Raw genomic sequence first — 26,380 nt, 5'->3', positions numbered from 1 at the left:
GTAAGAAAAGATTTTATTCGATAGAGAGAGCCAAGTTTTCTCTCAAGTTTTGATAGTCGTGTTAATATGAGAGTCAAAGTTAAGATGTTGATCAATTGATGTTCTTCATACCACATTGCTGCAGTCCTAACACTTGGGTAGTCCGCTGTCCCAGTCGGCCCGAATACCAAAGTATATGGCTGACGTCGGTCAAGGCGCATTAGTCTGACGTCAGGACGTCAGGGTACAAATGCGCATGACCGACGTCATATCCTCAGTCTTTTTTGCCGCATGGTCCGATGCAGAAGCAGTTTTGCAAGTGCAGGTTGGCGTTCTGAGATTTTCCGAAGTCGGAGTTTCAGACCGAATCCAAGTTGGCTAAGTACCCCGTTGGGGATTATTTTGTTTTTCTTGCCTCAGTATTTTACCGGATGTCAGAAAAAGTGAATAACTGTATTTCTTGTGGGAAACAGATACCTCATAGGGATTACCATACCTTGTGTATACCTTGCTTAGGGCCTGAGCACGACGTTGTTGGCTGTCGCTCTTGTGCTAGATTTAACAAACGCACTATAAAGAGAAGATTAGATTGTGCCAGGTTAGTTTTGGGAAGCGGTGTAATTATAAAATGCCGCCGGATGCTCCGGCGCCGCTTCGCCTAAAAAGCGCAAGGACAAAACAGCAAAGCCTAGGCTGGAAGAACCGTCCGTCCCGGACGCCGGTTCTTTAGAGGCTCGGTGGAGCCAGGGTTCAGCCAGAAATTTCTTTGGAATCCCAGGGAGAGACTTTATTACTGCAAGATGTGACCTCTCAGGAGGTAGGCCAGGCGGAAGGGGCTTCTCAGGTAGCTGTTCTTCCTTCCCTTCCTAAGGTGGTTAGGCCCTCCCTGCTGTTTCCAAGGCTTCTCCCAGGGCAGGCCAGGTTTTGTTTCAGGAGTTACTCCTAGTTCTTCAGGGTCTGTACCTAAGAAGCATATGCTTAAGATGGCAGAAGATTTGATTACAATGATTAGAGGTTCTATGCCCCCTCCTGATAAGAGGCCTAGGGTGGAACCTGAGCTTGGGAGTTTTGAGCAGTGTTCGGATGCTTCTGAGTCTTCGGCTGAAGACTTGCAGGAGTATTCCCATACTCTGATTCTGATGTAGATGATTCTACTCCTTCTGCTTCTCCTCCTGAGGATTTTTCATTTTCAGAGACTCTTCATTCCATGAGGGAGCATTTTAAATGGGAAGGTCAGGATTTCTCTGATTCCAGGAAAAGGCTTAGGGAATTTTGTTTCTACCCCAGCATAGGCCTTTAGCTATACCTCCTGTTCTAGATGTGGTAGAGGATGTTTTTGCAGAGGCTTCTCTGAACCCTGACTCTTTGCCTCCTGCTCCAGTTAAACCGGATAGATATTATAGGGTGCCTGAAGCTCATAAGTATCTTTTAAGAGTCCTAGGGCAGACCCAGAAACTGTTTCACAGGGGCCTAAAGGTGTTAAGGCTTCTGTTGTTAAAAATCCTGTTCCTCCAGATAAAGAGGCTAGGGCTTTGGATAGATGGGGAAAGAAAGTGTATACTTCTTCCACTTTGGCCATGAGAGCTTTGAATTGCCAGTTTCACATGTTGAAATACCAAAATTATCTCCTTTCACAATTAAAGTCTAAGGTAGATGCTTTGGCGGAAGGTATTGAGTGTAAAGAGTTGCAGGATTTAGTTCATGTTTCTGAACAGGTGGGTAAGCATTCTTTGCAATGTGGTTTTGATGCTGTGCAGGCCTCTCGAGGGTGGCTGCCACTGGTTCGGTTCTTCGCAGGCACGCCTGGTTGAGGGATCAGAATTTAGCTGAGCATGTGAAAACAAGGATTTTAGATGCTCCTTTACAATCTGATGTGTTGTTTGGTTCGCCTGTGGAAACAGTTCTAAAGAAAATGGAAGACAAGGCTAAGTCTATGCAGACTGTTAAAGATCTTTTGTAGGTTCAGCCTCCGAGTTTAGTAGAAATTGGCCTACCAAGGGGTGGACATATCCTGCTTATGATTCCCAGTCTAGGGGTAGGTCTAGACGTGGTAGAGGCAGAGCTCAAGGTTCTTTTAGGCCTAGAACAGGAGTTCACCTGCTCAGTCTTCTGGTGAGGGCAGGGGTCAGTCCTTTCGTAAACAGACACAATGACCTGCCTTTTCAGCTGCCAGAATCTTCTCGTCTGGCAGCACCTTTGGGAGGAAGGTTGGCACTTTTCAAAGAAAACTGGAGTTTAATTACCCAAGACAGATGGGTATTGGATATCATTCACCACGGTTACAGGTTTTATTTCCATACCTTGCCTCCTTTCAAAGGCATGCCAGACATTCCTCCTCAACAAAGGAAAGAGGCTCACAAGCAAATTTCTCTGTTGCTCCAAATAGGGGCCATTCAGCCGGTTCCTGTGCCAGAAAGGGGCCTAGGATTTTATTCTCGCCTGTTCCTAGTACCAAAAAAGGGGAACACGTGGAGACCAATTTTGGATCTGTCTATCCTCAACACTTATCTGGACATTCCCAAGTTCAAAATGTTGACGTTACAACAGCTTTTACCTCTGCTGGGCAAAGATCACTGGATGGTAACTTTGGATCTCAAGGAAGCTTACCTTCATGTTCCTATCAGACTAATTTGCAGGAAGTATCTGCGTTTTCGAGCTGGGAATTCTCATTATCAGTTCTCTGCATTGCCCTTTGGCTTATCTACTGCCCAGAGTATTCACAAAGGTTCTGGCTCCAGTGATAGCTTTCTTCAGGCTAAAAGGAATACAAATCTATCCTTATTTGGACGATTGCCTGATCCTGGCTCAAGGAAGGGACGTGCTTCTTCAGCATTTGGAATATGTGATAGCAGTGCTAAGATGCCTAGGGTATTCTGTGAACGAAATAAAGTCCAGTCTAGTACCCTCTCAAGACATATGCTTTCTGGGTGTGAGACTGAATACAGCAACCCAGATGGCCTTTTTAACCCCGGACAAGCAAAAGAATCTTTCTCTTTACTTCCATCAACTATCTCATCAGTCCGGGCTGACTGCAAGGACAGTCCTTCAAGCCTTAGGGTTCATGGCATCTTGTATTCTGGTACTTCCCAATGCCAAACTGCATATGAGGAAGCTACAATGGTATCTCAAAAATGTATGGACACAGCACTGCCAGGATTTGGACACTGTCATTCAAATAATACCTTGCATTCAAAAGGAATTTTTGTGGTGGGCTCAGGAATGTCACCTAAACAAGGGACTCTCTGTGACCCGGCCAGAGGCGAGTCAGATTCTAACGACAGATGCCTCAGACAGCTTGGGGAGCTCATCTGAATGGAAAGTGGATACAAGACAAGTGGCCTGCCAGACTGCAGCATCTACATATCAACATGAAGGAGATGTTAGCAGTCCAGTTTGCATTACTGGCTTTCAAGGATTTACTTCTTCCAGGGCAGGTGTTGATTCTAACAGACAACACAACTGTCATGTGGTACATCAACAAACAAGGGGGAACACATTCTTATCCTCTATGCAGGCAAGCAATGATTTTGTGGGAGACTGCGTTAAGCTTGCAGCTGAATCTTCAAGCAAGGTTTCTGCCAGGAGCACAGAACTCCTTAGCAGATGTGTTAAGCAGGCAAATCATGGATCCCCACGAGTGGAAACTGGATCTTCATGTATTTCAGACATTGACAGTGTCATGGGGAACTCCAGACATAGATCTGTTCGCTTCTCCACTAAACCACCAGCTGCCAAAGTTTTGCACGAAAAGGTTTCATCACACAGCCTGGAAAGTGGATGCTCTTTCTTTCAGTTGGAAAAATCTTCATGTGTATGCCTTTCCACCTCTGCCTCTCCTCCCAAAGGTACTTCTAAAGGTCAGACAAGACAAGCCAAGGATGATTTTAATAGCTCCAGATTGGCCTCGGCAGCACTGGTACCCATTGCTGAGGAGTCTGGTAAGGAAGCCTCCTTGGCCATTACCTTTGATTCCACACCTTTTGTCTCAGAAGGACGGGCATCTGCTCAATGTCAAGCTTCACTCTCTTCATCTAACAGCTTGGCATATTCTGTTTTGAACCATAGCAGGTCTCAGCTTCCTCAACAAGTTTTGAATGTGATTATGGAGGCCAGAAGACCTAGTACAAGGAAAGTGTACGCAGGAAAATGGAAGAGATTTTTATTTTGGTGTGCAGCAAAGGATTTGGATGTTTCTGAGCCAAATTTGAGTGTGGCTCTTCAATATCTTACTGAGTTATTGGACAAAGGTTTGTCTTTCTCTTCCATTAAGATTCATGCTGCAGCAATTTCAGCTCACTATGATTGTGACCCACCATTGTTTTCTCATCCTTTGTTCAAGCAATTTCTTAGAGGGGCAAAGAATATAAGACCCCCACGTAGAGCTCCTACTCCTGCTTGGGACCTCACTTTTGTGTTGGAGAAACTCACTCTACAACCTTTTGAGCCTGCAGCTACTGCTGAATTGAAATATTTGTCATGGAAGACTGCTTTTTTGTTAGCCATTACATCTGCAAGAAGGGTGTCTGAATTGCAGGCCCTTATGGCGGTTGAGCCTTTCCTGATTTTTCATAAGGATAGGGTATCTTTACGTACTAATCCTTCCTTTAAGCCTAAAGTGGTTTCTAGTGTGGCTTTAAACCAAACTATTCATTTGCCTACCTTTTATGCAGATCCCCAAAATAAGGGGGAAAAGATTTTGCACACTTTAGATGTACACAGGCAGTTGCGTTATTATTTAAGCAGGACTAAGGATTTTAGGCAGTCTCAGCAGTTGTTTGTTTCTTTTGCTTTGAGTTCTCAGGGCAAGCCTGTGTCAAAACAAACTATTTCTAAGTGGATTGGGTTTTGCATTGCATTTTGTTATTCCCATCATGGCAAGGAGATTCCAGCTGGGATTAGGCCTCATTCCACTAGGGTTACTGCCACTTCAACAGCATTTCTAAGGGGGGTGGCAACTAAGGATATTTTGGAGGCAGCTACTTGGAGTTCAGTGCATACTTTCTCTAAGCATTACCACCTTCCTCTCTACTCTAAATCTAGGGCTGGTTTTGCCACGGCTATTTTGCAGGGCATGTTGTCAGCTCCTGCTTCCTTATGATTTGCCAGCCTCCCTTACCTCTGCTTTGGGATTCTACCCAAGTGTTAGGACTGCAGCAATGTGGTATGAAGAACATAATACAGTTTTGTACCTACCATAAATGTAGATGTTCGAAGATCCACATTGCTGCAGTCCAATTTACCCTCCCTCCTTCCCCTCTGTGTTTAGGGGTGGTTGTGTGGGTGAGGTTATACTCTTGTAAATTTGTATATATTGTATATATATTTGGTGCAGGAGTGTGTGGTGTTTTTTGGTTTTAGCCTTATCTTTTTAGGGTCTTCTGACATCTGGGGCAAGAAAAGACTGAGGATATGACGTCGGTCATGCGCATTTGTACCCTGACGTCCTGACGTCAGACTAATGCGCCTTGACCGACGTCAGCCATATACTTTGGTATTCGGGCCGACTGGGACAGCGGACTACCCAAGTGTTAGGACTGCAGCAATGTGGATCTTCGAACATCTACATTTATGGTAGGTACAAAACTGTACTTTTTGCTTAATAGTTTGTAGTTGGGTCTTGTGCAGTGATAGTGCCGTTGTTAGCCTTGACAGTGAGGTGAATAAGGGAAGACTTAAGTGTTGGGGTAAAAAGCAGTAGTTTTGTTTTTTTGGCATTTAGTAGGAGGCAGCGTTGTAGGAACCAGTTCTCAACCGAGCTAAATGCAGTTTGAGTAATGGTTTGGAGTTCAGCAGAGGGTGCAGTACACACTAGAGTAGAATCGTCTGCATATTTAATGCAGGTGGCTTGAAGAATTTTTAGATGTAGAAGGAGAGGTCCCAAGATAGAGCCTTGTGGGACCTCTAGAGTAATAGGAAGATAAGTGGAAAGGTTATTGTCCCAGAGGACAGCTTGCTGTCTATGTTCTAAATAGGACTTGAACCATTGTAGTGCTTGTGAGTTGAATGAGAGCGTTTTTAGTATGTTTAGAAGTATTTGATGGTTAACCATATCAAAGGCTTTAGAAAGGTCAATAAAGAGTGCAGCAGAGAGCTGCTTATTGTTACAATGTTTGTTAATGCAGTCTGAGAAGGATAAGAGAGCAGTAGTGGTACTATGAAAAGGCCTAAAACCATGCTGACAATCTGATAGAAGGTTATTTAGGAGAAGGTGATCAAATAGCTGTTGGTGGATACATTTTTGCATTAGTTTGGCTAGAGGAAGAGAGTAGGGCAATGGGGCAATAGTTTGATGGAGTTGCAACCTTTGTGAAGTGGGATAATGTGAGAGATTTTCCAGAGAGATGGGATAAAGCCTTCAGTAGTGCTTCTGTTGATAAGTATGGAAATAGGGTAGGATAGTACTTTTGCAGCAATCTGCAGATATTCAGCTGGTAGATCATCAGCTGAGGGGGTACATGGTTAAAGATTATAGATGTAGGAAGTGGCTGTAAATGAAAGGAGGGGGTATGGCTAGTCAGGGTGGATGGGAGGTTAGAGCTAGCAGGAGGTAAGGAGTAAAGCAGGTATTGAGGGCATTAGCAGTGTCATTTGGAGAGTTTAAAGAGAGACCTGCGGGGGTTGAAGTCTTGGTGTGGCCTGGGTGTAAAAGTTTATTTATAGCTGACCAGAAAATGTGTTTTTTTGTTGGTTTATGCTGAAGTTTAAAGTAGTAGTACTTTTTGTCAAGGAGTGTTGATCTTTTAATGGCATTTCGTAACTGTTTATAGTTATGGTGGTCAGTTAGATTTTTAGTGATTTTTTTCCATTTAGACCAGATCTTATTTCTTAATTGAATTTTTTGTGTAGTCTCTTTGGTGAGCCATGGAGCGGATTTGGTTCCAGTTCTTATAGTTCTAGTAGGTGCATGGTATTGAAGGATTTGAAGGAATTTGGAGTTAAAAAAGGATACAGCTTCCTCTAGTGGAAGTTGTTTCAAGGGAGACCAGTCGTAAGCTTGTAGTTCAGCTTGGAAGCCGACTGGATTAAAATTCTTTGTTGCGTATATTTTTAAAGATGGTTTGGTTGTGAATTAATTTTTTTTCCTGATTAAATAAGTAAGGAAGTGATTGCTTATATCTTCTGGTAGGATATCTGCTTTATATGAGAGGGGGTGGTTATTTACAAGGATCTAGTCTAAGGTGCTTTGTTTTCCACTAGGCTTATGGATTCTGGTTGGTGAGGTGATAATTTGTGAGAAGCCATAGAGATTTATAAGGAGTGTAGGTTGTGCTGAGGTACAGGTATTCCAGTCAATGTTAGTCACCAAGTATGATGTTTTTTGTGGGAAGGAGGAGGAAAGCCAACAGAGGATGGTTTCCTGGATATCTGTGTTGCCTGGAGGGAGTTAGGAGCATATTATATAAATGGACTTGTTGGCATTGATCTGGAGCTTAGAGATAAGGATTTCTGCCCAACTATCAAGGGGTAGTTGTATATCTACTATGGAAATTTGTAGGCCAGATTTAAACAGAATTGCTACCCCTCCACCCTTTTTGGTTGTACGATCTGATCTTATTATATCGTAACCAGATGGAATGACTTCCTCATCCTTTGTCGCTGGTTTAAGCCAGGTTTCTTTTAGACATAGGACATCAAAGGATTGGGTGTCAAGTAGAGCATGGAGATGACTGATTTTATTATTTAAGGCTCTGTATGTTAAGTTGACCTGAGTAAGGAGTTTGTATCTTTAGTAGAGGTAAAAGGGGTTGTAGGCTGGGGTTGGTGGGGCTTGAGTGGGATGTTATTGTTCCTGGTTTGGGATGAATGTCATTGTGGAGTAATGGGTGTTGGTGAAGGATGTTAAGTAAGACCTTTAGGAGTTTATAGACACTATTCTGAGACTTTGTTTTGATGGAAGGTAATATGAGCTAGCCTATGATACTTTGGGGAAAGGTAGGTTGAGTTAGAGGTGATGTTAGCATGGTTATGTGAGCTTGGTCGACCCAGAGGCATTGTTTGTTTTAGAGAATGGAGGGGGGGGGTTCCATGTAGTATACATTCTCATACAAAGTAAGGTTAAAGGATATAGAAAGAATTAGTAAAGTAGGTAAGAGAACAAGGATTGTTAGTTTAGGTTTGTGATGTGGGGGCATTTAAAGATAGAAATAGAGAATGTCCGCAAGAAATAGGGATTGTTAAAGAGAGAGATTGGAGTCAGAATTGGGCTATTCTGGAGGGTAATTGTGAAGAGTGTTTAGAGTGTGGGTGTGGGTGTGTATGCTTGTGAGGTAATTAGGGGAAAATTGGTTGCTAATTGGATAAGTAGGGGTAGGGATGTGGCTTGTGATGTATAAATGTAGGAGCATTGTGGTGGGTGAGATTTGGGATAGGGTAGGGGAGCGGAGTGAGCCCGCAGGGTGAACGGAGCGGGAAGAGCCAGCGAGGGTAAGAAAAAGTCAAGGAGAACAATCAGTAAGTTGTGAAGGTCAGAAGGTAAGTGTGTAGAGTTAAGGAGGAAAGTAAAGGGGGTTTCAGGGAGAAACTAGAGGAAAGTAGAAGGGTTGCAGGGAGAGACTGGGCTATAAGTAGAGTGAAATGTGAGATGAGAACCAGCTGGGACCCGAGGTAGAGGGTGAGAATAGACTACAGAAAGTCTAGTAACTCAGAATCTGGGGGAGTCACTAAAGAAAGGAAAGAATACAGGGCAGTTAGCTGATAGGGTGCCACCTAGTGGCCAGGTATGTTAACTCAGCAGGAGAAAGCGATATTCCCTAAGGGGGATAAGAAGCTGGAGTAGAGGATGGAGCTATCCTAGTTCAGAGTAAAAGGGTAAGACATTGGGAAGTAAGGGTAATTTGAGGCTAATAAGGAGGAGAGTTGGCTGCTGGCTAACCTGGGAGGGTTGCTTGTTTTACCTAGCAGTAGTATTTAGCTAGGTAATAGCAGCATTAGAAGGCATACTTTCAATGTATTCTTTTCTGGGACAAATGGATTCTTGGGGAGCGGGTGGAGTTATTTCTGTTCAGGAGTTAATTCCTTGGCTTCCAGCAGGGCACAATCAGGTAGGCTAGAGCTTGGGACTAGGAGAAATTCAAAAGTTTCATAGTATTCTTTTCTGGGACAAAAGGATTCCCAGGGAGCGGGTTGAGTTATTCTCTGTTCAGGAGTTAATTCCTTGGCTTCCAGCAGAGCACAGTCAGGTAGGCTAGAGCTGGGACTATTAGGAATTCAAAAGACTAGGTAGCAAACTAGGGATGCACAGCAGCCAGTGGACGGCGCAGAAGAATAATGGAGAATAATAAATACCTAGACAGGACTAAATCTTTTAGAAAAACAGATAAATTGCTAGTCAGCTTCGCTGCAGGAGCAGAGGGCAAGGCCATATCCAAACAAACAATCTCCAAATGGATAGCACACTGCATCCATTTCTGCTACAAATAGCATGGGAAACCTCCCCCTAAGGGGGTCAGGGCACATTCCACCAGAGCAACCTCCACCTCTGCAGCTTTTCTCAGAGGGCCCCCACCAGGGGCTTCCTGGAGGCTGCAACATGGACATCTGTTCATACCTTCATCAAGCATTACCACCTGCCTGTCTTCTCAAAATCCAGGGCAGGCTTTGCCACCGCAGTCTTGCAGGGCATCCTAACCAGCCCCCAGTCTTCTTGACTGCCTCCACCCTTTTCTTCAGCTTTGGGAATCAACCCAAATGTGATGACTGCAACAGTGAAACATGAAGAACATTGCACAATTGTGTGCACTTACCATAAATATAGATGTCTGAGTGTATTTACTGTTGAAGTCCTGGTTCCCCTCCCTCCATCCCTCTTGTCTTCTCCCTCTCTTACAAGGAATTTTTGGTATTTACTTTCTACTGGTGGTGTTCTTCCACCATAACCTAACCTAGCTCCCTATTGGGAGTTCCTGACAGGGCAAGAAAAACTGATGTAATGGCGTCGGCTGCCTATTTTTATACCATTGACGACCTGGCGTCAGTCCTGGAGCAACAGCAACCAACACAAATATACTAAGTCTCTGGTATTCGTGCTGACTGAGGGGCTACCCTGGCAGGGATAACCCAAATGTGATGACTGCAACAGTGAATACACTCAAACATCTACATTTATGCTAAGTGTACACAACTGTACTTTCTCAGTCATATTCCTCTTTCTCTGTCCCTTCCTATTTGGGTATAGGTCACCCAAGACTCATGTATTCTTTCCATAATTCGCCGAGGTTATTACATGGTTTGGGCATTTCTCAGCCTCTTCAAGAACAACTGTCCTTTTTTCTAGAGGTGCCTCAGGGCCTGTTGGCTCAAGGAACAATTGGAGAAGTTCCAACTCCTCAGAGAAGAAAGGGGTTTTCCTCCAGAATGTTCTTGAGCCTCCGGAAAGAAGACACCTTGAAACCCATTCTGGATCTTTCTCAGCTAAATGCATTTTTGAATGTTCCTTCCTTTCAGATGTCATCCCTTCAAACCTTGTGTCCTCTGCTGCTTCCTCATGCTTTTATAGTTTCCCTGGATTTCAAGGATGCTTATCTACACAATGTGAGAGTGTTCAATCTCGCCGTTTGTTCTTACACATGGGTTCGGAGCCGATCCTCGGCTCCGTGTCGGCCGCTTGCAAGCTCTGCATCGAGAAGAAGCTCGAGACAACCTAATACCCACAATCCCCCTCTGCCTTTACCTCAGATCTAGTTTGCCGCTGCAGCGTTCGCATCACTGGGTCGAGCTCGAACAACTAAAGCTAAGATTAACATTTTTTTCTTGTTATTTCAACATAAATTTATTCTATAAAGTTTGTTTAGAGACTAAGTGTGTGTGGTACGGTTGAGGAATTCTCGGTTCCGTTTAAGTTTAATTTTAAACTTATTAGAGTTTCCCTCGGGGCCTACCACCCCTTTCTGAATTGACTACTGGATAGACATTTTTTTCTTTAACTGGATTTGACAATTTCACCGGATTTGACATACTACCTGGACTTGACTTTTCACCCTTTTTTTTTCCACATTGTTTAAGATGTCTGAGAAGGCTAAATCTGGATTCAAGCGTTGCCAATGTGGGCAAAAAATGTCAGTTACTGACAATCATAGTTCCTGCGTCTACTGTCTTGGCCCTCTCCATCTGCAAGAAGACTGCTCTATTTGTCATTCTTTCAGTGGGAGGGTCATGACAGATAGGCGCAGGAAACTCATGGATAGGGGTTTATTGAAACCTTCTTTTCAAGAGGCTCTGGATGCTTCAGACCAGGCATCCAAATCCTCGAAGGAATCGAAGACGTCGGAGCCCAAGTCATCGGCTCCGAGCTTTTCGGTTAAGGTTCGATCACCGGTTCCACAGACTTCGGGGCCGAGTGTTCAACTGTTGTCAGTGTCCGAGCCTCGAGTCTTGGAACCGGTGACGGAGCTCCCTCCCCCGACACTGTTGAGGTCGGCTCCGTCTTCGATTCCTTCGACCCGTTCTTCCAGGCCCCTCTCCGACACCGATGTTGACCGTGTGGTGCAGAAATTAATGGAGAATACGGCCTTATCCAAACTCATCTCGGTTTCCACCCAATTGGTGTCGAGACTTGAAGGCCTTCCATTATCTCCATCTGTTCCTCCTCCGAGACCTGTCCAGTCTTTGGAGCCGGAAGAGGCTGATCTACTGATTGTGGAGCCCTCGGTGCCAGAACCGTCCTTTTCTCGGTTGGCTCCATTCACCTCGACTCCGTCGGATCCGGTACCGGAGTTTCGGAGCCGAAGATCCATCCTTGGTTCCGGGACCGAGAGTCGAACCGATGTTTCGGTTCCGACTCTCCCTCTCGGGGCCTCGGCTCGGATCGACTCGGTTCCGTCCTCGGGGTCGATGCCTTCGGTGCCTGTTTGGATTCTCCCATTTCTTGAACCGGGAGATACCTCGACTCGGGACCCGGGGCCTTCGATCTCATGAGGAAGGTGTTGTCTACCCAGACAACCACATCAGTAGAAGCAGCCTCTCCTCCCCATAAAGGACCGTTATCCTCCTCTGCACCAACGGTCACATCCAAGCGTCGAGCACCTGTGTCTCGGCCACCCCTGGAGGGTGCCCCCTCTTCCTCGGAGGCTTCTTCGGATGCTCCCCCCGAAGAAGTCCCTAGGAAAAGATTGTGTAAGAGGAGACACTTGGATTCTCCACAAGAATCATTGACATCGGACACTGACTTGGATGAGTCAGAAGGGTCCCCAAAGTCACCTTCAGAGGATGTCTCTTTTGCTGACATCTTGGAGATCCTAAAACAGAGAGGTGATTGGCAGTCCCTTCCCCCTTTTGAGGATGAGTCAGTCTTGCTGAAGGCATTTGGTGCTCGCCCTTCCTCCTCCTGGGTCACTCCGCCCTTCGATGAGTTAATGGAGCTGATTGCTCGAAGGGCGTGGGAGACACCTGACACGGTGGAACCAGTCCCTAGAAAGCCTAATAAATATATTACTGCACCCCAAAACAAGGCTTACCTCACAAAGGGAGTTCCAGTGGACGCTATGGTGGTGGCAGCGGCCACGAAAAAGGAGATGTCGGAATCTTCCTCATCTGTCCATCCACCTAACAAAGATTCTAGGACTATGGACAGGTACGGGAAGCGCATTTTTAGTTCAGCGGCTTTTTCTATGCGATCCCTGAACTATTTGACCCACTTTGCACGTCTACAGAGGGATCTAATCAAAGAGTTGGGAGATACCCTCCAGGGTACTACAGATGCTGCTGTTTCAGAGAAAGTTACAGCACATCTCAATACCCTTACATCCATTGTTAACTCATCCATGAGGCTGATCTCATACGCAGCCAAAGGATCGAGTAGGGCAGCGGCTTCAGCGATTGCTCTTCGTAGACAATCCTGGATGCGCTTATGTTCATTTGCGGAAGCCTTCAAGTCTTCCTTTACTAACGCCCCATTTGATGGTGCCACTCTCTTTGGCCCCAAAGTAAAGGAGACCCTTACCCGGTGTGAACAGGAGGGAAAGACTCTGTCTGCTTTCGGAGTCCGTTTTTCCACCCCATCCAGACCGTACCCCAAAGGGCAACGCGGTGGAAAAATGTGGTTTCGAAAACCCCAAGGATCTTTCCCAGGCACGCAGGGTGATGCCCCTTCTAGAGGCAGAGGAGGGGCAGAGGTGGAAGACGCCCTGGCGGCAGAGGGGTCCGCAAAACCAAGGTGACAGGGATACACCCCTGGAAAACCTTCCAGCACTCCTGAGAGGAGGCCCGACTGTCCTGCTCTGGAGGCAGTCGGGGTCGCTAGCTTTATACCCTCAGGCCTGGCAAAATCTTACTACAGACAACTGGGTAAAAAGCGTGGTTACCAGAGGTTACAGAATACCCTTTCTATCCACTCCCATTCCAAAGAGAAGACTCCCAGATGTGCCGCCCCATCTGCGAGACCCAGCAGCTATAGAAATTTCAAAGCTGCTAGAAAAAAAGAGTCATCCAACCAGTCCCAGCGGACCAAATAGGATTCGAACTTACTCAAGGTTCTTTTTAGTTCCAAAGAAGACAGGGGACTGGAGGCCGATTCTGGACCTAAGCAACCTCAACACCTTCGTCAAGAAAGAAAAGTACCGAATGGTCACGCTTCAATCGATCCTTCCATTCTTACAGAAGGGCGACTGGATGTGCTCAATAGATCTGAAGGGCGCATACTACCACATCAAAATGGCCAGGGCGTCCAGAGATCATTTGCGCTTCGGCTGGGAGCCAGTCACTATCAGTTTCGAGCCCTGCCCTTTGGTCTGACCTCAGCCCCAGGGTTTTCACCAAATGCATGGCAGTGGTAGCGTCTCATCTGAGGCGTGGGATTCCAGGTGTTTCCGTATCTGGACGACTGGCTCCTTTCTGCCACCACCCGGCGTCAACTGATACAGGCCAGGGATTACACTCTACAACTTTGTGTTCACCTCGGAATTTCCGTAAATTTCGAAAAATCTTTACTACAGCCATCACAGCATATCTTATTCATAGGAGCGGAATTAGATACGCATCATTTAATTCTAAGGCTCCCTCCAGAAAGGATAGCCTCACTACAAAGTCAAATATCTCTCCTTCTGTCATCCAGAAAATCCCCAGCAAAACTGGTACTGAAGGTCTTGGGTCTCATGGCAGCTTCTCTCATTGTGATACCATTGGGAAGACTGCACATGAGAGTTCTACAATGGCTACTGTTTGCACAATGGTCGTTCCAACAGCTACCTCTGACACACGAAATTCTGATTACAAACACATGCAAATCACATCTAGCCTGGTGGCTTCAGACTTGCAACCTTTCCAGCAGAAGACCATTTGTGCTACCCACGCCGACAGCTACGGTAACCACGGATGCTTCCCTGATAGGGTGGGGGGGCATCTTTCAGGGACAGACAGTCCAAGGCGAATGGACCAATTTAGAGTACAATCAATCTGCACATCAATGTTCTAGAGTTGAGGGCAGTGTTTCTAGCGTTGCAACACTTTGCTCCCCTTCTTCCTCTAGGGACTATTGCAGTTCAGACAGACAACATGTCTGTAGTCTGGTACATAAACAAGCAAGGGGGAACCAGGTCTTATCAACTATGCAGAGAGGCCATGAGAATTTGGCAATGGGCGGAGTCCACGGGTCGCTTTCTGATCGCAACACACATCCCGGGGTCATCCAACGTCATAGCCGACAGGCTGAGCAGAGCAATCCTGTTGCCTCACGAGTGGTCCCTCAAACAGTCAGTTGTGAAGAAGATTTTTCGCAAGTGGGGCCAGCCTTCCTGCGATCTTTTTGCGTCTCCAATGAACGCCAAATGCAGGAGCTACTATGCCCTATTACCCCCTCCAGGGGAAGTCCCCAGGGACGCTGGTGCACGATTGGCCCCCGGGTCTCCTGTACGCTTTTCCTCCCTTTCCCCTGATTGCAAAGTTTCTGCAGAAAGCCAACAACCTACAAAGGATGATAATCCTCATTGCCCCATTCTGGCCTCGTCAAATTTGGTTCCCCTTTCTTTTGCAACACCGCATTCGGGGACCTTGGATACTGGACCCAGAGCCAGATCTACTGACTCACTCGTCAGGGGTTCCTCACCCCTCACTCGAATCACTCCATCTAGCAGCTTGGCTGCTCCGCTTCCCTTTTTAGCCAGGTCTGATTCTCTTACACCGGCAGTTCAGAATATACTAGTGGCTTCTCATAAAGCTTCCACTACAAAGACCTACACTAGTAAATGGAAGCGTTTTGTCTTCTGGGCAAACTCACATCATTTGGACCCTGTCATAGCTCCGTTAAACAGGATCTTGGAGTTTTTAACAGAATTGTTCCATCAAGGAGCTTCTCCTGCCACTTTAAGAGTGCAATTGGCTGCCATTTCCAACTTTCATATGGAAGAATGTGGGGCACCTATTATGGCTCACAGACTTTGTAAGGCCTTTTTAAAAGGATCTCTCCATATTAGACCACCAGTTAGAACTCCTACATCACCTTGGAATCTGAACCTTTTATTATCCAAATTGATGTTGCCCCCTTTTGAACCAGCCTCCTCTTGTCCATTGAAGTATTTATCGTGGAAGACTCTCTTCTTGGTAGCCATTACATCCGCTAGGCGAGTGTCTGAGCTTCAGGCTCTTTCTATTAAACACCCTTATTTGATCTTTCACTCTGACAGAGTATCTCTTCGCACTAATCCATCCTTTCTCCCCAAAGTTTGCTCTATCAATAACATTAATCAGTCCATTGAATTACCTACCTTTTTCAAGAATCACTCTAATAGGTTAGAGTATATGTTACACAAATTGGATGTCCATAGACAACTCGGGTTTTATTTGGATAGAACAAAGGATCACAGGAAATCTGATCAACTTTTTGTAGCCTTTGCTGACAGCAGGAAAGGTTTAGCGGTTACTAAACGAACTCTTTCCAAATGGCTAACTGTGATTGTATTATATACGTTTATGATTCTTCAAATCAAACTTTATCTGTCAAACCTAAAGGACATTCTACAAGATCAGTGTCTACATCACTGGCTCATGCAGCTCGCCTACCATTAGACATGATTTGTGCAGCTGCTACTTGGGCTAAACCACATACATTCATCTCTCATTACAAAGTGGACAGGGTTTCTAGGGACAGGGCAACCTTTGGTTCCACTGTGCTCAAGAACGTTCTTCCGTGAATTCCTCAAGAACATGGAGCTAAGGGACGCTACCCATGTGTAAGAACAAACGGCGAGATTGAACACTCTCACATATAGAAGTTATGTCCTTACCATAACGTTCCATGTGGAGTGTTCATCTCGCCTTTGTTCTTACATTCCCACCCTCAGGAAGAACGCCCAATTTGGTGCCTGGTCTGGAGTATTCTGCTTCTGCATTTGCAGTGGTTGTATATGTATGATGTACATGTATATATATATATATGTATATAGATGATTTCTTGCTTATGTAATTTTTGGCATGAGTGTGCTCTCTCTGACTGCTGGTTTGCTTGCAAACTAGATCTGAGGTAAAGGCAGAGGGGGATTGTGGGTATTAGGTTGTCTCGAGCTTCTTCTTGATGCAGAGCTTGCAAGCGGCCGACACAGAGCTGAGGATCGGCTCCGAACCCATGTGTAAGAACAAAGGCGAGATGAACACTCCACATGGAACGTTATGGTAAGGACATAACTTCTATTTCCTGTTCATCCACTTTGCAGGAAGTTTTTATGTTTCTCTGTTGCTTCCTGGCATTTTCTGTTCTATGCTTTGCACTTTGGCTTCTCTACTGCCCCAAGGGTCTACACCAAATGCCTCACTCCTTTGATTGCTTTCTGCAGGCTGAGGGGGGGATACAGTTCTTTCCCTACCCGAATAACCTTATTCAAGCCTCCTCTGAAGAGATCTTTCTTCAGCTTTTTACACTTTACTGTTTCTCTCTTGCAAAGCCTGGGGTTTACAGTAAATTTCCAGAAGTCATTCTGGACTCCTCATTAGGATGTTTTTCTGGGTTGCAGGATCCAGACTGTTCCAATGCTGGCATTCCCTGCCTCCTCCCAAGCCTTTAACTCTCATTGCTTTCTTTCAATACCTTCTTCCTCTGGCTTCAGTCACAACCATAGAATTTAGGTGGTTTCTGGGTTACATGGCTTCAACCTGTTGCCAAGCTCCACATGAGAAAGCTCCAGTAGTTCCTGAAGTCAGTTTGGCTGCAACATTCTCATCCTTTAGATTTTCTAGTTCTTCCATGCCTGAAGCTGGAACTTCAGTGGTGGATTCATCAGGTGTCTCTCAACCCAGGACTTCTTTTTCAACCTCCAATCCCCTCTCAGGAACTTTTTACAGCTGTCTTAGATGTGGGATGGGGGCATCGTTCAGCCCTCTGAAAATACAGGGCCCTTTGGTCACTTAGACAAAAGAAAAGACTGCATCAATGTCGAAGAGATGAAAGCTCTTCTGCTGGCTCCTCCGGCTTTTCATTATCTCTTTTTTCCCAGGGCCCCTCAAGATTCTTACTGACAATACCACAGTGATGTGGTATGTCAACAATCGAAGAAGACAAGGTCTTTTCTCCTATGTGGTTAGCTCTTCAGGTTTGGGAACTGGCTTTCCAGTATCAGGTGACCCTTCAGGCAGTTTACATTACCTCAAATCCGAACACAGTGGCAGATTCTCTGAGCATGTCCGTAACACCAGCCCGTGAGTGGATGCTTCACAGGTGTGTGTTTCTGGACCTTGTCCATCAATGAGGTACTCCTCAAGTAGATCTGTTTGCCTCCCCTCAGAACAGACTACTTCCTCTATTTTGTGCAAGAGTCCTATGTCCTCTGGCTTGGAAGGTGGACGCCCTCTTTTTCTTAGAAGAGGGTGTTCCATTATGCCTTCCCTCCCCTTCCTCTCATTCTGAAGGTCCTGTTCAAGATAAAACAGGATGCTCCCCAAATCTTGCTGGCAACTCCCTTTTGATCCAGACAGCATTGGTACCTTCTTCTGCATCTTGCCAAGGGCAATCGTCGCAAGTTACCTCACAGGCTGTACCTACTCAGACAAGACAAGGGATCTCTCATCCATCCCCACCTGTCCACTCTTCAGCTGACATTGTGGGTGATTGGGTTTTGATCCCCTACAGACACCTTTTTTTCTGAGGACATGCTTCGGGTCCTGCATGAGGTCAGGAAACCTGCTACTAGGAAATCTTACTTAACCAAATGAAAGCGGGTTTGTTTTTGATGTCATTCTCGTAACATGGCTCCACTTACTGTGGATGTTCCCTTGGTTCTCTTACTTATGTGAATTGCTCAATGCTGGGTTGTCATATTCATCTGTTTAGGCCCACCTGTCTGCTCTCTCTGCTTGTCTGCCTTTGACCCCCCCTTTAGTCTCTAAATATGAGACCAGACAGCTTCTTAAAGGGTTCCTTCACATTAGGCCTCCCAGGAAGCCTGTCCCTCCTTCCTGGGACCTTAATTTTGTTTTAGGAAAATTGACATAGGCTTTTTTTGGGGTCTTTATTAGATAACTGAATGCTTAAAAAAGCGAACGGTGATTAATCAACCCTATGTAAGCAAAAGCTTACAATTTCAAACTGTCAGAACAGAGATTTTTTTTCCTAGGGAAAAAAATTGCTGTTCCAACAAAAAAAAAAAAAAAAACACTTTAAACATTACATTAAGTGGGGGGCTTCACCCCCCCCCCCTTACTGAAATATACCAACTCTAAGACTGCACTACAGTGCCGAAAACAGCAAAGTAACGAAGTGGCCAAGCAAATTCTTTCCCAGGGAAAGAATTAGCTGAAGAGCTGCTTTGATATTTTGCCGTTTCAGGCTTTTGAGTTTGACCAAGACGCATTTGAAAGAATGCGTCTTCGGTCTTCTAATAGGGAACCTTCTTTTGAGCCTCCTGCTTCAGTTTCTTTATAACATTTTTCTTGGAAGGCACTTCTTTTTGCCCTTACTTCTGCCAGACTCGTGTTTAGTTTTTCGTAAGAATAGGGTGTCCCTTCTTCCTAATCCTTCTTTTATGCCCATGGTGATTAATGAGTTGTCTTAGTCTATTCATTTGCCCACTTTTTTTCCCCTTCTCCGCAGTCAGCTAGTGATGAGATTTTGCACACTTTGGATTTGCATAGACAACTCGGAATATTATTTGGATAAGACTAAAGCTTTTCATAAATCTGAACAGCTTTTTGTTTCCTTTCGTCCTGGATCTTTAGGTTTGGTTGTTTCTAAGCAAAGCATTTCTTCTTGAATATCTAAAGCAATTTCTTGTTGGAATTCTTTTCATGCTCGTTTTTCTAGGGTTGTGGCTTCTTTTCGTGTTTTTTCAAGGGTTTGGATACTAGTTGTATTCTTAAGACATTAACATGGACTTCTGTGCATACCTTGCAGTACAAGTTGGATGTGATTTCTACGGCCAGAGCTGTCTTTGACAGGGCCATCCACCATGGCTTCCTAGAGAGCTCTGCTAGTCCTTCCTCCTCCAATCTTCTTTCTGAGCTTTTCCACTCTCCCTATTGTAAAAAATACTGCAACAGTGATACGGAGGTACATGCTACAGTTGTGTAAAATCTCACCATAACAGTAGATGTCCTCTTGACTGTTGCAGTATTCACTCACTCACTCACTCCCTCCCTTCTCCCCCTTGATGTGCTTGATACCTACTTTTATCCTTGGACTGTCATTCCTACTGGGTCTTTTCAGTTCTGAGGTGGTACATCTTGACATCACCTTTTTGCCCTATACCATGCGTGGGGAGCATACTTGTGATGTATGGTGTACTCTCTACAACCAAAAGGCTTTGGGATACTGCCCAGATTTTGGACTGCCCTTGGCAGGGGATCCCAGTTGTAAAGAATACTGCAACAGTAGAGAAAAGGACATCTACTGTTATGGTAAAATTTTACACAACTGTACTTTCTTATGTCAGTTTACCTTTGAGACCACCATCCTTGATGGATCCAAGAATTCCTTTCCTTCACCCCCCCCCCTGCTGAATGAATAATCTGTTCCTTCAGCTTTAGGAGTTTTCTTTAAATAAAGTTGTCTACTTTTGTATTTGTTCATTAATGAGTCAATTCTTAACTTGTTGATTTGAAAGAGCGCGCTCACTATTGCCATGGAGAAAACCTGGAGGTGAAGGATACCTGTTTATGTAGCAAAAGTGTTGCTTCACAGTATGTGTTGGTATGCATATCTGAGCATCCCTGAATATAGAATTTTACAAAAAAATTTGCTCAACCAAGACTGGTAGAGCAGCTGAACACAGCCACTGAACTTTCACAGTGAGTCCTTTCAAAGATCAACTGATGCATTAGAAATGTTTTTTAATGCATTTTCTGTATATGCAAAGTAAATTGATTGACTATAGTCTTGTTTATAAATGTCTTTAATGTCAGTTTTGAACAATCTTTTATCAGGTAAAAGCTAACTCAGTGAAGCAGGAGTTTGAGAAGCAAGATGAACTGAAGCGGTCTGCCATGAGAGCTGTGGCAGCACTTCTAACCATTCCTGATGCAGAGAAGAGTTCACTAATGAATGAATTCCAGTCGCAAATCAGTTCCAACCCAGAACTGTCAGCTATCTTTGAAAGTATACAGAAAGACTCATCCTCAACTAGTTTGGAGTCAATGGACACTAGCTAAAATAGTTTCTTCCAAAAGTGGACTTTCCTATTGTACCATGCACTGCACTGAAATTACATTCTGAATTTAAGCAAAAACAAAACAAAAAAGTCGATGCTTCAGGCTGATCATTCAGTTCGACTTCAGTTACCGTGCTGGAGATTGACCGTTTTGAATTTTGCTCATTGTTGCTTTTGTAGTGTTCATTACATAAACTTCTTGAAAATGCAAGAATATTTCCTTTAATCGAAGACTGGGGAACAGCTGAACGACCATCACCATTATATCCAGTAAAGCAGTTCTAGTCAAGAATTTTTGTGTTTTGGGATTTATAGCCTTAAACACGCACACACACACACACACACACACACACACACACACACACACACAGCCTTGTAAGGATTACAGTTAACTTCAGCCATGAATATTCAGTTTCATTCCTTATTTTAATGATTTGTCTACATTCAGAAGTGATTGAAAGAAATATTGGCGGCTAACAAAGATAGTATCTTGTGTAAGATTTATTCACATTAAAGATGGTGTGATCTAGTTAATTTTATAGGTGTCAGGTGCTTTTGTCCATTGTTTATGCATTTCTGTTGCATATTATTCATGCTTAATTTGCTGGTGTATATCTTTACTTAATAGCAGTTACCTTTTACTTGTACACTTTGAAGTGTTGTAATATTTTGCTAAATTTTCATACTTCTGTAGTTGAAGTAATTTTTTCTTAAATTATTCTGTCCATGTGGGAAAGGTAGGTAAGAATTATACCAAAGACCTACAGGAATACTGTTTCTTAGATGTTTTTTATTGCAGTGTGCTAATCAGATTTGACCTATAATTCTGTTATGACCCTAGTATGCGTAGTATATTTTTATATTCAATGTATTGTGATGCAAATTCCATCTTTCATAAAGAGGATTACATTAGAGAATCTTGCCTAAACTGAAAAACTCTAAAGGAAATCATTTCCCTCTTCATACATAGCTTGTCTGAAAACATTTGGGATTAATTGAACCCATTTAATTGAAGTGCATTTGAAATTACCTACTTAGCTGGAAGTGAGAAGGCAAGCTGTTTTTTGGAGGGGTTGTGACAGTATATTAAAATGGCAGAATTATTTTAGTATGTCGAGATTGTGAGCCCTTTTAGTTTTGTTATAGTGGCTGCAGTGTTAAAGAATCAGCCATACTAATTTATTGATTCTTTAAGATCCTGTCTTAAGTTATTCTGATGCAACCATTTACTTGTACGGTTGTTGTTTAGCTGGTTGAATAGTAGCATTTGTTTTGCAGCACTGTATCTTTCAATTTTCTGTTTGGTGTTTTCATAGGAGTTGTTCAGCCATGTGCTCCTGCATGTATGAATAATTATCAGTTCAATCAAAACATTCTTATAACAAAGTAGAGTACAAACTAAAACCAGATAAAATACAGAAACTTTAACACGTTCACTAATCAATAAAATGAAAGTGAGCTTTGTGGAATAAATAGGCTTTAAGGAACCTTTTATCCCAGCTAGTGTTTGGCCTCTCTGATAGTTGACAAAGGCAGTCAAATCAGCTGGAGTGAGCCTGATATAGGAAAGCTTAGAGTATACAGATTACTCCAGATTGCATCCTGGGAACTATTGGCATCTCTTTGTGAACCTAGTGAAGAGCATGAGCTGGCTTTTGGGAGGGGAGGGCTGTTCCCTCATATATGTGGTACCCAAGCCAGATAAAACCCTGACTACATCTTGAGCAACAAGATTTCATTTAGAAGCTCAAGTACCTGTTGCAGCCAACAGGGAAGTAATGACAATGCAATGCCTGCTCACTTCTCTTGGTGGGAGGAGGCAGGCTAAGAGTACTTGGAGAATGTGTAGGTAGCTTGAAATTGTTACTGTGCACATAATCTGGTGTTGCAGTAGAAAGAAGAGTGTTTGAGAGATGTCACCACAGAGATCAGGGATATTTCTCCCAATGTTATCCCATAAGCCCTGTTGTGTAAGTCCAGCAATTCAGTAGGGGGAAAGGGTTTAAAAGTGAGAAAAAAAGACTGCAGAACCACAGTATGGTGGCTTCCCAGTTGGCTTTATCCCACTTGGAGGTTTGTACCCCTTAAAACCTGCACAGAGACTTCGGGCCCTCACCTATCCAGGGCTGTCCCAGAAAGCAGCCAGAAATTGGTGGCAGGCAATGGGGAGGATGTGATTCACTTACACTAGGGCTGCTTGCATAAGAAATACAACCTTATGCTGTTTGTGCAAGGCCATTGCAAATCAGACTGCAAAGCACAGACATAATGTGATTATGTAGCCTGATTACTGTGATATGTCCTGCTGGGGAGGGGAACTCGAGATCAGTAATGAAGTAGTGCTAGATAACTGGCATTATAGTAACCCAAATTGATGGAAACTAGTATATGTACTGCAGTAAATGCCAAGATGATTTCCAAATATGATATGATATCTCAGCAATGGCATGGTCCTTGAGTGAATGCTACCAGCCACTGTGAACCATTCTAAAATTTTGCACTGTTGATTAATTCTTCAACTTTTTTCCACCATATAAATAATTATAAGACTTAATTATGGAGCTGTGGTAGACCTTAGCATGTATTTGAATAACCCAGGCCCATTGTCTTGAATAGGGTTGAGTTTCAAATGATTCTTACCCTTCCAAGTCAGGAAAGATGTGCCCGTCCAAGTGACTTGAACCACCATTTACTCCAAAGATAATTTTAGATGTTCTTCGTCTCACATTGCTGCAGTCATAACCTGTGGGTAGTCCGCTGTCCTCGGTCGGCCCGAATACCAAAGAGCTAGTCTGGCGTCGGTCATAGTCGCTCAGAGCTGACGTCAGTACGTAGTAGTACTTAAGCGCATGACCGACGCCATATCCTCAGTCTTTCTTGCCGCGTGGTCCAAAGCAGAAGCAGCGTTTGCAAGTGCCGTTCGGCGTTCTGAAATTTTCATTTATCGAGTTTCAGACCGAAGACCAAGTTGGGCTAAGTACCCGTTGAAATTTTTGTCTTTTCTTGCCTCAGTTATCCGGATGTCAGAAAAAGTTAATAATTGCATTTCTTGTGGGAAACAGATTCCTCATAGGGATTATCATTCTCTCTGTATTCCTTGCTTAGGGCCTGAGCACGACGTGGTCGGGTGTCGCTTTTGTGCTAGATTTAATAAGCGCACCATTAAACGGAGATTAGATTGTGCCAGGCTTGTTTTCGGTAAGTGGTGTAACTATAACATGCCGTCGGATCCTCCGATGCCCGCTACCGCTAAAAAGCGTAAATACAAATCTTTGAGGTCTAAACTGGATGAGTCGTCCGTTGCGGATGCCGGTTCTACAGAGCCTCCGGTTGAATCTGTGGATCCTGCAGAGGGTTTGGCTGAATCCCAGGGGGAACCTTTACTTTTGCAGGAGTTGGCCTCTCAGGAGGTAGGCCAGGCTGAGGGTGCTTCTCAGGTGTCTGTGGATGTCCTTCATGGATGCATCTGCAGTCATAACAACAGGGTTGTCCTGTCGTCAGGCAGCCCTTCAGTCGGCCGGATTCCAAAGTCCGGGTCCGGCTTCGGCTGATGTCGCACTTCACCCGACGTCATCTCTGTTGGTCTTCGGGTATAAAGGCATCAGCCGACGCCATTTTCCTCAGTCTTTCTTGCCGCGTGGCGCCCGAAGCAGAAGCTGTTCGCAAGTGCCGGTCGGTCAGATCCAGAGATTACTTCTACCGAATACTACTTCGAAGACTTCTAAAGCTAAGTACCCCGTTGGGGACTCTTTCTTGCCTCAGCCGATGTCAGAAAAAGTTAATAATTGTTTAACCTGTGGGAAACAAATACCTCATAAAGATTTCCACTCTTATTGTCTGCCTTGTTTAGGCCCAGCCCACGACGTAGCAGCCTGTTCGGCCTGTGCTTCTTTCAACCGACGCGCTTAGGCGTCGGTCTGAGTTTGCAGAACAGTTTTTCGGTTCTGATTTTGCGTACATTATGCGGTCGGGACCTCCGACTACCCAATCTGCCAAAAAACGCAAAGATAAAGACCGACACTCGCGGTCCGCGGTTTCGGCCGAAACCATGGCTAAGCAAACCGCGAGTGTCTCGGTTTCGGCTGAAACCGAGAAAACTGATCAAAGTACAGCTGAATCTATCTCTACAACTGAGGCCCCTGCTACCACTCTTGAATCGGCCTCAGAAATTTTACCCACTACGGTGGTTGCCACTGACTTATCAGACACTATTCCCTTGGATGTCTCTACCCCAGCATGTGGTGCTGCTAGGCCTCCAGCAGCCATGTCCATTAAGGCCTTCGCCAGGGCTAAAGCAGCCAAGACTACTAAAACAGTGCCTGTTAAACCCCCTACAACCAGGCCCTCTTCTAGTTCTCAAATGCTTACTCTGGCAGAAGATTTAATTTCATTAATTAGAGGATCTCAATCTCACCCAGACAGGGCCTCTCAGCCCCCAGAGAAGAGACCTAGGGCAGAGCCCCCTGAGCCAGTGTCCTCTGATGATTCTGCCGATGAATCAGACATAACTGACCAGCCAGAGGCTCCTTTCTCCAATTTTGAAGACTCTGATGCTGAAGAATCCATTCCAGCTGCTTCCCGCCAGAAGAATTCTCCTTTGGGGAAACCTTGCATGCCATGCGAGAGCAGTTCCAATGGCAGCAACAGGATTTTTCAGACTCCAGAAAAAGACTTAGGACCTTTCTGCACCTTCCACAGCACAGGCCCTTAGCTATACCTCCTGTTCTCTCTGTGGTGGATGATGCTTTCAATGATGTCTGCTCCGCACCAGATTCTTTACCTCCAGCCCCTGCCAAACCAGACAGGTTTTACAGGGTGCCAGACACTCATCACCACCTTTACAAGGCCCCACTTGCAGACCCCGAAACTATATCCCAGGGTCCCAAGGCAGTAGCCGCGACCATAGCTAAAACCCTATTCCTTCTGAAAGGGAAGCAAGGTCATTAGACAGATGGGGCAAAAGGTTTACACTTCAGCTACTCTCTCAGCTAGAGCTTTAAACTGTCAGTTTCACATGATACAATACCAAGAGTTTATGCTTGATCAGTTAACCAAAAAGCTAACCACTGATGAATCTCTTGATAAGAAATATGTATTAGAAATGGTAAATAACATACAACAGGTTAGTAACCATTCCTTAAAATGTGGCTATGATGCACTGGAGGCTTCATTTAGATCAGCCATGACTGGCACAGTGATAAGAAGGCATGCATGGCTAAAGGAGCAAGCTTTACCCGACCATGTTAAAGCTAAGTTGCTAGATGCTCCTATGGATAAGACAAGTTTGTTTGGTACACCTGCCCAGCAGGTTATGAAGAAAATGGAAGAAAAGGCAAAATCTGTTCAAACGGTTAAAGATTTCTTGCAGGTTCAACCCCCAAGGTTTAGCAGGAACTGGCCTGCCAAAAATTGGTCCTTTCCTGACTCCACAAGATCTCAAAGGGGCAGGAATAGACGTTCCAGAGGCAGAAACCAATCCAGAGGAGGTGCCTACAGAGGACGACAGTGGCAAGGCAACAACAGAGGCACAGACAACCACTGCCACTACATCAACACAGCCACAGTGACTTAACCCTACATCCGCCTACCAGGGAACAAATAGCAGCACCTCTAGGCGGAAAGTTAACCTTATTTGCAAAGAACTGGCACTATATAACAAAGGACAAGTGGATTTTAAAAACCATAGATCAAGGTTACCGGTTCCACTTCCACACTTTACCAGTCAAAAGAGGAATGCCAAATCTACCTCCAAATCAAAAAACAGAGGCTCTACAACAGATAATGCAGTTAGCAAACATGAGAGCTGTGGAAAGAGTGCCAACAGCAGAGCAAGGAAAGGG

General features: G+C 44.6%; 1 protein-coding gene across 1 annotated transcript in view; it reads left to right on the top strand.

Moving 5' to 3' along the window:
• Nucleotides 1–21,074, top strand: part of CAND1 (cullin associated and neddylation dissociated 1) — a 2,253,229-nt gene extending 2,232,155 nt beyond the window's left edge. The window contains exon 15 of the mRNA XM_044088050.1: nt 20,317–21,074. Within this exon, the coding sequence (XP_043943985.1) occupies nt 20,317–20,541 (225 nt within the window). The 3' untranslated portion in view covers nt 20,542–21,074. The remainder of the gene's footprint in view (nt 1–20,316) is intronic.
• Nucleotides 21,075–26,380: the final 5,306 nt, after the last annotated feature.

Source organism: Protopterus annectens, chromosome 11.part0, assembly GCF_019279795.1.
Source record: "Protopterus annectens isolate FY-2018-M chromosome 11.part0, PAN1.0, whole genome shotgun sequence".
NCBI lineage: Eukaryota > Metazoa > Chordata > Ceratodontiformes > Protopteridae > Protopterus > Protopterus annectens.
This window is presented reverse-complemented; position numbering and strand designations above follow the sequence as displayed.